The sequence below is a fragment of the Archocentrus centrarchus genome, chromosome 1, assembly GCF_007364275.1.
Source record: "Archocentrus centrarchus isolate MPI-CPG fArcCen1 chromosome 1, fArcCen1, whole genome shotgun sequence".
NCBI classification, from domain to species: domain Eukaryota; kingdom Metazoa; phylum Chordata; class Actinopteri; order Cichliformes; family Cichlidae; genus Archocentrus; species Archocentrus centrarchus.
Window position 1 is genome coordinate 38,105,751 of NC_044346.1, and position 11,431 is coordinate 38,117,181.

General features: G+C 45.1%; 1 protein-coding gene across 4 annotated transcripts in view; it reads right to left on the bottom strand.

The window, feature by feature from the left end:
- Positions 1-11,431, bottom strand: part of LOC115788521 (zinc finger protein Aiolos-like) — a 39,784-nt gene that overhangs the window by 3,858 nt on the left and 24,495 nt on the right. For 2 of the 4 annotated variants that reach the window (XM_030741585.1, XM_030741600.1), the window contains 6 exons: positions 7,598-7,711; positions 6,778-6,845; positions 6,411-6,509; positions 2,382-2,801; positions 655-822; positions 141-257 (listed from right to left, as the gene is read on the bottom strand). In XM_030741585.1, coding sequence (XP_030597445.1) covers positions 141-257; positions 655-822; positions 2,382-2,801; positions 6,411-6,509; positions 6,778-6,829 — 856 coding nt within the window. In that variant the 5' untranslated portion in view covers positions 6,830-6,845; positions 7,598-7,711. Of the gene's footprint in view, positions 1-140; positions 258-654; positions 823-2,381; positions 2,802-6,410; positions 6,750-6,777; positions 6,846-7,597; positions 7,712-11,431 lie in introns of those variants that run through there. The other 2 variants (XM_030741576.1, XM_030741593.1) reach the window with 2 other exon arrangements.

Consider the following 11,431-nt stretch of genomic DNA (forward strand, 5'->3'; position numbering starts at 1 on the left):
TGCATTTCTGCAGCCTGTGCAGAAATGCACACGTTCTGATAACATTAACACCTATATGTGCATGTGTGAACCGAGTGTCCTGTGGAGACATGTTGGAGCTTTTCTTATGAGCGTGGTGGTGAGCGTGCGATGCTGCTCACCTCTCTCGGCGGGACCTTTGCTCTGAATGTACACATGGCACCTCTCTCTGTGCTCTTCCAGTGAACTTCGCTGCTTGTAGCTGCGACTGCAATGGTTGCACTTGTAGGGCTTTTCTACTGCGGAGCAGAAGTTTCAGTTAAACACTCGAACACATCAGCAGCATCAAAACGGTGAGGCGAGTATTATTTCGTTAAGCACGCGGTTTCATAAAAAACTGATGATGATGTGCATATTGGAGGCCGTGCAGAAGAAACACGTGAACTGAAAGTGAGTGAGTAAGTTTCCAGAGGTGAATGAGTAAGATATCATATGTGATGTGTGTAACCATATGAGAACGCATGGCAAGGTGTTACTGGAAAAGCCATGCCGCCTCAGCAGACCTCAGATTCAAAAGGAGTGAGAAACCAACCAACATGATACTGTACGCAGGTGCATACAGTATCAGAGCTTATCAGTGTGAGTGAGCGCGTGTGTGCGCGTGCGTGTGTGTGTGTGTGTGCGGCTGCCTGGTACCAGAGTGGGTGCGCAGGTGCCCGCTCAGAGCGTCGCGTCGTCGGCAGGCGTAGCTGCACATCGGGCATTTGAAAGGCTTCTCCCCGGAGTGCAGTTTGATGTGGCGAAGCAGGTTTCCCTTCTGGGTGAAGGAGGCCCCACACTGAGTGCAGTGGAATGGCCTCTCGCCTGAAAAAACACAGCGTAAAAACAATTCTGCACCTTTTCACACGACACCGGCTTCTTTAATCACACAACTTATTTTGATTTCGACCGTCTGCCACGAGGCTGCTTTAATCAAACGCCCGGTGCGGCATTCTCGTGCTCTTCTTGAGAAGGAATTTCGCAATAGCTCAGATATTTGTTGTTTTTCTTTTTTTTTTTGGTGACTTTAGTTGTTTCCTTGTTCCTACAATGAGTTGCAAAAAACACAGAATCATTCACCATCTTTAAAAGGGGAAGAAAGCAGCGTCCAAACCTAGAAAAGACTGTTCTCACACACAACTCACACCACAAAATTGCCAAGTAAATTGTGCATGACTTCCCATGTCAGAAACAGGCTCACAGGTGCCAAATGAAGACTTCTACTAAGCTCTGCTCATGCATGTTTTACAGCAAAGGTCTTGAATTAAATGTCACTGAGACACCTGACCCTTTAAAGTAAGACAGTAAGGTTCAGGATCGTGGTTGTTACAGGGTGGCGTCACTTCTTAACCATCAGGGTTCCTCGCATGTAGCAGATTTTCCCTCAGTCTCCCTCCCGACCTGAAATTACAGTTTGTTCCACGCCCCCGCCTAAGGACACGGGCTGATCGAGCTTCCTGCGGCTACAGCACTCGACCCGTGGAACGCTCTGCCTTCAGCTCTGAGGGTTTCCGACTCTGTCGACTCTTTCAAACGTCAGCCAGAGTCGTTCAAGCATCTGAGTAAGACGTTTACCCCGGCTAAGCTTTTATGTAATGGATATTTCTGTCTTTGAATTCTGGACTCGGTTTCAATTACTGGGCTTTTTTTTTTTTTTTTTTTTAGGATCATTTTGTGTTTTCTTTTAAAATGTATCCTTTTATCTCCTGCGGGTGAAAAGTGCATTATAAATAAATATTACCTGCTATGAGGTTGAAGCACCGACCCTATCATTGCCAGCTAACTAAGATGTGATAGAATAATTTTCAGAAGCCAAAAATCACATAATCTGACAGCAAAGGATTATAATAATTATCAGTGATGACTTAGAACTAAACTGTGCTTTGTTAGTCAGACTGATGGAAGAATGAACAAAAATAATCATCATGACTCATTTCGCCACAATTAAAATGAAGCAATGAGAATTTGTGACCTTCTTTCACATTTCTGTAATTTTCTTGTGTGCAGATGTGACCATTGATAAGTGTATATTTCAGCGGTAGACAGCTGCGTTTCATGCGGGTAATGTGGGATGAATATTATTTTCCATACTATAACTCTGCCATAACTTAGACCTTTGCTACAGAATGTGTAGGGTGGAACAACAACTGTAGCAGCTCTGTGATGTGCTGACCTATCTGCTGCTGCAATCACATCACACCGTTAGTGTGTGTGCTGAATACATGAACAACAATAGAGGCTATTTCACAATCCGTCAGTTAGCACACGTGTGTGTGTGTGTGTGTGCGTGCGCGTGCTCTTAATCGCTTTGACACAGTCAATAAAAGGAGACTCAGTGCTGATTGCACAACTGCTGTGTTTGAGGTCAGTGTCCCTCTGCTTACCCGTGTGGCTGCGCTTGTGCACCAGCAGCACGTTGATGCTGATGCAGGACAAACCGCAGATGTCACAGCTGAGCTTGCCTGTCTGCTGGATGCGGGGTGGCGCCGCTCCAGGTGCGTAAGCGTCTTCTGCGGCGACAGCTGCTGGCGCCGCGCTGCCGTCGGGCAGGGCCGCGTCATCATAGCGTGAGTAGTCCACCAGCGACAGGTCCTGCGGCTCGCTCAGGGTATCGCCCTCTTCATCCCCTTCCATGTCCCGCTCTTCGTCATTCTCCTCCTCCGTCCTCTCCTCATCGAAGCCTTCCTCCATCCCGTCCTCACTGCCCCCTTCCGCTTCCTCTTTAGGCACAACCTCTTGGTCTTTTACAGCCTTGAGAAACTGCTCGTGATCTTCTACCTCCTCAACCTCAGTCTTTATCACACCTGAGCAAAGTGGAAGGAAGGAAGAACCAAAATATGTATTTGGAGAGACATTTCACATGAATGCACAGAACATTTTCCAAATAAGGAGCTCGATGAGACTCTGCTATAAGCAGAACGTGAAGCCTGGTCACATCTTCACTTCTACATTTGTATTTAAGGTTGATAGCATGATATTAGTACTAGCACATCTCCAAAGTGTGGGTAGCCTAATTTGGGCCGATGCATAGTTTTACAAAGAGATTCAAAAGATGTGTGCTTGAGATAAGGAGAAGGCATTTCCTCTACACAGCGACTAGAACCAGGGCAGGAGAGAGAGAGAGCAGGCGCCTCAGACAGACACTACCAATTCCTCATCTGCCTTTAAAAAGTCGTTTCAGACTCACTGTTCAACACGTTGGTCACGAAGGCTGCAAAGCATCCAAAACGAAGCCTCAAAATGCACCCACAGCCTTTTCAATTTCCCGCTCGGCCAGCCGAGCACCAATTCCAGCACACATCCAAACAAAAATTTTCCTGGGTTTTGTTTTTTTGTTTCTTTCTGAGCCACACACCCTCAGCTATCACACCTCAAATTATTAATACATACAGGAATTGGCAATTTTATTTATTAATACTGCTGACATGTAGAGTCCCAAGCCCCAGTTTACAGGACCTCTCACCTAACCTCTTGCAAGTGTTAACCAGCCCCCCAGCATATTCAGTTCCATCCAAAAACCACACTGTGGTCTTGGCGGTGACTGATGATGAGCTGAAGAGCAGCGCCTTGTATTGTGGAAAGCGCTCAGAGGTGCTATGGAAACTTTGCACACACAGAGCTCCGAGAGGCCCGATATAGAGTCCAGTGTCTGAAAGCAGTGAACCGCAGGCTGCGCATTAGACGCAGAGCAGGGCTTTAGGAAGTGCACCCAGTGGGGTAGATAGATGGGTGGCAGTCAGAGATACAGAGGAGAGCTGTCTGTAACACCATGTTCTTTTTTTAAGTGAGAAATAAGAAACTTAAGGCAGCACAACAAGGTCAAAACTATTCGACATTAAAAATATGGTGTGAAACAGAGCAGTCACCGTTTCTGCCTGCTCAATGTGGCGAGTGCACAGCAGAGTTTCTGAGAAGCATTCAGCATTAAAGTTTTATGCGTGAACCTGCAGTGGGAACTAAAACCAGACCCTGCCTACTACACACTGGCAGACTTAAAAGTCTGGCACCCCCTCACATCTGAAGACACTGCCTCTTCAGTCACTTTTTAAAATCATGCAGTTTGAAGGGTCTCGATACAAAAGACTAAAACTAGATGGATTTTTAGATCATCTGTCATCATCCTCCTGGTGGAAATTTACAAGAAGAAAAACTGTTGAGTAATGGAGGCCAAACAGGAGGAACTTCATCAATGCTAAAAAAAAGAAAAAAAAGGCCAAAAGAAAAAGAGAAGAGAGCAGAATGTGGAGACGACACTGCCTGAGAAAACGGAGACAGAGCTCCTATTGGCCGTCATCAGCGATCACGTGACTGAACTTCACTGCGTACGTGAACTTAAACTGATTTAAGAGTTTTATGACACCGAATACTCGAGATTTCAGCTTTCGTCAAGTGATTTCAGCGCTGCAAACAAGTCCTTTGGTGTAAGGCGGGATCAGGATGGCTCCTCCATTTAATCCCAGACTCTCAGAAAGTGAAAAACTTTGGTTTTTGTGCAGCCATCAAGTTTTCGTGTCATACTGTAGCATCATCAGAACTGAGGGACCTTTCTGTCCAGGTTAATGCTCTGATATCGTGGCCAGACTCACCTTCCCACCGTTTCTAACACACTCAGGTTGTTTTGGGTGTTGTGTTGATGTTACAGCTACAAGATGAACTCTCGGTATCTGAGACGGTGTGCGACTGGCTTTCAGTTTTACTGCATGTTTTTACTCTTTTGTGCGACTCTTTTGGTTTTATTTGCACAATAAAAACAGACTTGATAGTCTTGTGAGAACAGTCAGCGGGGTCAGAGGGATGAGTCAGGCCAAGCTCTGGGTCACTTATAACAGGCAGGCTCTGAACCCTCCACTGTATATCTGACTGGATTTCAGGCACTAATCCAGCATTTCTGAACGTCCTAGTCATTTCTCGTGGATGTTTCCGTTTCCTCCAACTACTTTTTTCTGGCTGCTGTCGTGTTTTTTGTTACGTCTGCAAAACTGTCCCTCTAGTAGGAAGGGAAAGATAACCTTGATTGACATTCTTCGATGTTAATTTAACCACACAAGTGAACCTCTTGACATTAGCGTCTACTTTGCGAGACCGTCTTGGGCCCGGATAGGCAGCGTTAGCCGAGCCGATGGCGGGAAAACAACGGCGTTCCAGGAGAACGAGTGCAGAAGCACGCGGGGAACATGCAAACTCCGGGTTTGAACCCTCAGGTCTCGTGAGGGGACACCGAGGCCTCATGCAGCCAAACACAGCTGGGGTCCAGAAATGCGACCTCACCGACTGATGCAAAACAACATTTCCAAATATAAAGCATCACTACACACATCATCCATGATCAATACAAACACCTCAAGTGTTTTATCTGCAGCCCTCTCTCTTTCTGCCTACATTAAGGAAACTTTGATCAGCTGAATGACACACGAAATGGGTCGCAGTTCAAATCAAGCACCTCTTCATCCTCTGGACTCTTCATCTAGTTCAGGGAAGTCAAACCCTGGAGAATCGAGGACCAAACATATACGGCTTATAATGATTCAGTCCACATGAAACCACCAACTCATAAACAGCACTGTCTATTATAATATTCAGTCAAATATTGAGGCCTAAATTGGACAGCTGCTGACCCATTTATTAAAGCTCTGATGTAAAAACAATATAACGAATCTTTTTTTGTTTTTTATTTCTGCACTTCTATGTAAGTTTCTCATTCTGCCTCTGCAGAGCTCAATATGACAAGTGAGAAGCTGTGTGGGAAGTTTCATTTAAAACAAAGTAAAACTCTCTGATGCTTCTACCTGTAACACACATTCCAGCCACCTGCCCTGAAACCGGCTGCACACAAAAATGAAACCAGTCTTCACGTTTCCATCATTTTAAAATTAGACTCAACAAAACACTCTGCGCCACAGCCACACGCCGACTCTCTGAAGCTTCGGTCTGAGTCCACAGCTACGCTGCTTTGTGGATTCAAACATCAAAATGATGCTGCTTGTTGCTTTTTGTGTCAGCTAGCTTGTTAGCTTGCAGGTGCTGTGGAGGTGCATGACCATAGGGAGAGAAAAAAGAAATGTATCAAGCACATAAATTGATATATGGCCTGATTAGAATTTGCAAAGGACTGGATTTGGCTCGATTTTGACACGTGCTCTCTTGGCAGTTAATGGCTGTTGGAGTCAAAAACCTTACATGCTCATGCCCCCCCCCCAGCTCTGAAGTGGTTCAGGACAAAAAAATATATAAAACATTTAGAGTGACAGACAAAATTAATAATGATATTTTAAATCTATTTTCATTGAATTGATCATCAGGGTTTGTAGCAGCATCCCTAACCCGTTTCCTACAACTGATGCAGATAAAATATATACACACACATATATGGATACACTGTATCTGTGTGAGAGTGTGTGTGTGGGTACACGTACGTGGATCTGTGACACCTTCAGCGGACTGAATTCCATTCTCACTAAATGAGTTATCCTCCTTCTCTTCTTCCTCCTCCTGCGACTTCACGTCTGCAACATCTGAGAAAGTGACACGTTGAGTGGACGTGTTGAGGCCGGGCGACACTTTTTGCTTTATTTTTGTTTTCTGCAGCAATAAAGGAATATTAAAAATCATTTCATTAACGGCAGGAAGTCTCCGTCGTGACCCCGACAAACCGTGAGCCGCTTTCGACTCCGGCGTGCACAAATCCCCTCCGCCGTGAGCTCAGGCGGGATTGGTGGAAAAGCCCGTGCATCCTTATCGTGTGCGCTTTCACGCTGCAAAGACGAGGAGGGAGATACTCACCCATCCCGTGCGCCTCTGAGGATGTGAATTCGGGATGTTTTTCTGCACTCATGATGAAGGGAAATGTTCTGCGAGGAGGGATTTACAGAACTCGGTCAGTGAGAGTCTAACCACATTCTTCCCTTTGGCACCTTAAAAGCAGGCAGGCGGGTTTGCTGCTCACCTTCTGTCTGACCCTTTGAGACAATTATAACTGTTTCAAATGTTCTCAACACTAATAAAAGACCCCCCCCCCCCCCTTCCACCACCACCTTTACTATTTCTACAAAGCCTGTGAAGAAATAGAAGCAACACTTGCATCTCTTTGTTCCTGTTGGTTGGACAGAGTAAAAAAAGAAGAGTGGGTAAAAAAGCCCACGGTTGATTGCTCGACCCTGTCTCTACATTTAGCCTTATGAGAAAGAGATGATGTTCACTGTACGTGCACTTCCTGCTGGGTCTGTACACAGGAGCGGGCGTCAAAGAGCAGCCACAGAGACTCCAGCAGTTTGAAAATGTATTATAAAAATCCAGATGTGCACTTTTTAAAGAAGCCCCCCCCCCCCCCCCCCCCCCTCTCAGTTTTCAGTGAGTGAACCAAGCATTTAAAATTCATATAAACTAATGAATATTAAAAACCACACAGTTGGTACAGTTTTCATTATTAACTCGAGCTGCTGCTTGAAAACACATCAATAGGAAACTTTCTCACATGGTCAAAATGAAATTGAGAAGCACATGTCTGCACTGCTGCTGTTAACTCCAGGACACGTCTCTGCTTTTGGTTTTTGTTGGACGCTGACGGCAGGTCTGAGGAGAAGCGATGAAAATATGATCTTACCTGCTTCTTGCTCGGCGCCTCAGAGGAGAACTGCTCTCACAGGAGGAGATTCCACACTCCGCTGCTGGACTTTCTCTGAATATGGAATATACTCAACGTCACCGCCGTGAATTCCTTAAAGGAACAGGAGCGCATTTTCAGCAAGGTGGAGCAACAAAGATCGCATCATTTGCATCCAGCGGAGCGGCGACACAAATGAGACTCGGAACAATTTAGATTATGTCTTAATCTGCAATCATTCCCTCACTGAGCCTAAAGACGCAGCGCCAACATCATTTATGAGTGAAACAAAGAACTGATTGTGGGTTTGATGTCACTCAGGGCGTCCACATGGCCCCTGACTCTCCTTTGGAGGAGGTCTAACTCCATCTTGTGGCCAAACCTGAAAGCTACTTCCAACTCCAACCTGTGAGAAGCTGAAACTTCATTCAAGTTTCTTTTTAAAAAAAATAACCTTCAGGTGAGGAAACAAGTGATTCCTGCAACTTTTTGGGTTTTTTGTTGCACCACCGTGCTTTACATTTTATTCCTGGCTGTGGGAATGCTGACGCCTCTGTGCTCAGTATCTTAGAGTAAAACCTAAACCAGTGCTGCTTCACTCTTACAGCGTTTTACAAGAATCAGGAGAAAAGCTTTTAAATACGCTGGCCCATAATTCCTCGAATAATCTATAGAAGGAGCAGAAACAGCCAAAGGTGGTCATCACAGGGGAGCTTTTAGTTTGTCCTCGATATGTTGCTACATATCGAGGACAAACTAAAAGTTTAGGGGTGGCTGTAGCTCAGTAGGTAGAGCAGGTCACCTACTGATCGGAAGGTCAGCGGTTCGATTCCTGGCTACTCCAGGCTACATGCCAATGTATCCTTGGGCAAGATACTTAACCCCAAGTTGCTCTCCGACCATCCTGTCGGAGTATGAATGTGTGTGAATGCTAGTTAATTAAAAGCACTTAGCTTAGTATAAACATGGAAGTGCTTGTATGAATGTGAGTGCATGGGTAAATGTAAAACATGTTGTGTAAGCGCTTTGAGTGCTCTGACTGAGTAGAAAAGCGCTATATAAGAGCTAGTCCATTTACCATTTACATATGATCTGGATACAGTTTTCACTTGTTCACAGTGTGAAATTATCTACTGTCAACTTGGCCAAGGCACTGGACGAAAAAAGGCCTTTACACACATAAATAACAGCAAATACAAACTTCCCCTCTAAAGCTGATAACAGTAAGAACACATTCACCGCAGACCTCCAGGTCCATTCTGGGTTTGAATGAGCAGGAGTGTTAACAGTTCTCTAAAACTACTGTCTGCTTCATAATTCAGTTTTTCTTTAAAGGGCATGAATGACGCAAACTGAGAAAAATGATAGGAGACAAAAGTGTGTGTGTGTGTGTGTGTGTGTGTGTGTGTGTGGGGCAGGGGGGGGCTGTTTCAGTCATTACCTGAATGTTTTTGATCAGACCCAGCTTTAACAAACTGCCAAGAAACAACAACTTCATATCTAAAAACAAGTCCAGATGCAGGAGTCGATGCAGTAATCAAGCACCAAAAGGGTCCATGTTTAAGTTAAAATCTTGTGGCATTTGAAACAAAGGTCAGAGCTTCCATAAGAGGAAAGTGTTGAAGTAAATTTCAGTCTAAAACAGACGGGGAGGAGGAATCAGAGCGCGCGGCAGCTTGAAAACGAGGCTGAAAGTCACAAAATCACAGATGGAAGTTTGTCTTCTGTGTTTTGTTGGCACAATTAAATGCAAGTTTTAACGTCAGAGATGGAAATTGGTGTTTACATCTGCTACAATAGTGCGCGTCGCCCCTGCTAAATAAAATAAACTGCATGAAAATCACAGGACCTGATCCTCTGAGGTCTGAGCCATCACAGTGTTAGTGTAGCACTCAGCCTGTATGCACACGGGTGAAGTTATCATTCTCATTCTGCTTAAAAACTGAACCAGTTCTGCTCATTTTCAGCTCCGTCTCCTTATTCTTCTTCACTGATCCTTGGTGCAGTAAATATTCACTTTATTGGATCGACTTTGACTGTTGACATCTCATATTAGCATTAAAATACTGCATATCCTTACGTCTTACACTGGAAGCACATAATAAAGCTCCTCGTGTAGCTTTAAGGTTCCCAGCATTAAATCTGCACAATGAGCCAACACAAATTTTTAGCTTCAGCTCTGACAGCTCATTCCTGCTTCTGCACTCTGTCAGCACTGGATCTGCTATCTTTTTAATAAAATATACAATCAGGATGCCAGATTTCAGTGATTCTGACTTTTTTGGCAACTTTGCAATCTGTACTTTTATTTTGTGGGTCTTAACAGATCATAGGTTTTGATATTTAGCTCATTGTTGGAATAAACAGCAAATATAAAATGGTAATTTTCATAAAGATTATAAACTTTAACACACTGAGCTGAGCTACAGTGTCCTTTTCTTCCTGGGGATGATTCGATGTGGAAGTATCTGGATGGCTGTGAGTTCAGAAGGGCGGTTTTTGTTGTTCTTATGCTTTTTGTCTTCATTGGTTTGTTTCACATTGTTTGTTTTGTATTGTTGAAAAATGTCCGTGATTCACGTCCGGCCGGAGTCTTTAGTCACGTATCATTTCCCATCTGTCCCTCCTTTTCCTGTCATCCCTGGCAAAATAATATTTATTTAAAATGAAGCCAAAACGCTGGAAGAAGGATTTACATGCGCCGCTTGTCCGTCAGCCTCTTCCAAAAACACATGCAGCTCATCAGCGCCGCCGGCATCCACGACGCAGCATCACCGACCACGGTTAACCTCTGAGTAACCACCCTGCTTCCTACAAACCCACACACACACACACACAGACACACACACACACACAGTCGAACACCTCACAGCTGACACATAATAACACTGTTTTAAGCTCAGAGACTGTTGAGCAACTCCAGAAACTACCGCCTAATTTTTTTTCCGTGTCTGTAAACTTTAGTGTGCGGGTTGTGTTTTTCTCAGTAAAAAAAGTTTAACCTCAGGAGGAGGAGCTCCAAGGCAGACTTAAAATCGCGTCTTAAGTGCTCTTAAAGTGTTAAATATCCAATCGCTGCCATCGGTGTCCTGTAACTAAAAACACATGCTGCAGCACCCACCTGAGCGGTGCACGGCCTTCAGAGGCTTGGCTGCTGCCCATGGCCCGCCGGTGGCAACCAGCCACCACAGAGTGTAGAAAAAAAAAGCTGAAGGAACGCACACTCACAAAGGCGTTACAATGCATGCTGGGTTTCCATGGCAAAATGGAGGCAAAGAAACACTGGGTTTAAAAAAAAAGAAAAGAGAGCAATAAAAGCCGTGACTGAAAAGCTCACGGGCTGGGTGGAGGGCACACAGGCAAACAAATGCAAGGAGCACGCTGATTTACAGAGTCTGGCCTGATCAGAAACACACACGTGCGTAATAAACTGCAGCATTGTTAAAACATATCGTGCGATCCCACTGGTGGGAAGCCTTTTTAGGACTGGTGGGGGCAGGGCAGCAGCTGGAAAAGGGGGTGGGTGGGTGGGTGAACTGTCCATTTGCCTTTTTATAGCTGCCCACTCCAGTTAGGAGTGAGAGGGAGAAGGAGATCTGGGAGCCGAGATAATGAGGAGGTGGGTGGGCGGGGGACGGGACGGCGCAGACCAGACTGACCGCTGGATGCAGACAAACACACGGCGAGACCCTGCTGAGGCGGCAGAGGCTGTTTTCTTGTGTGGGTTTGGGGGCATTTGGGGTTGATTAAAGCGGACCAGCATTCACACGCTGCTTGTTGGTTTTTCCTGGACCCAAATGGTTTCATCCTTAAAAAAAAATGGAAATCAATAAG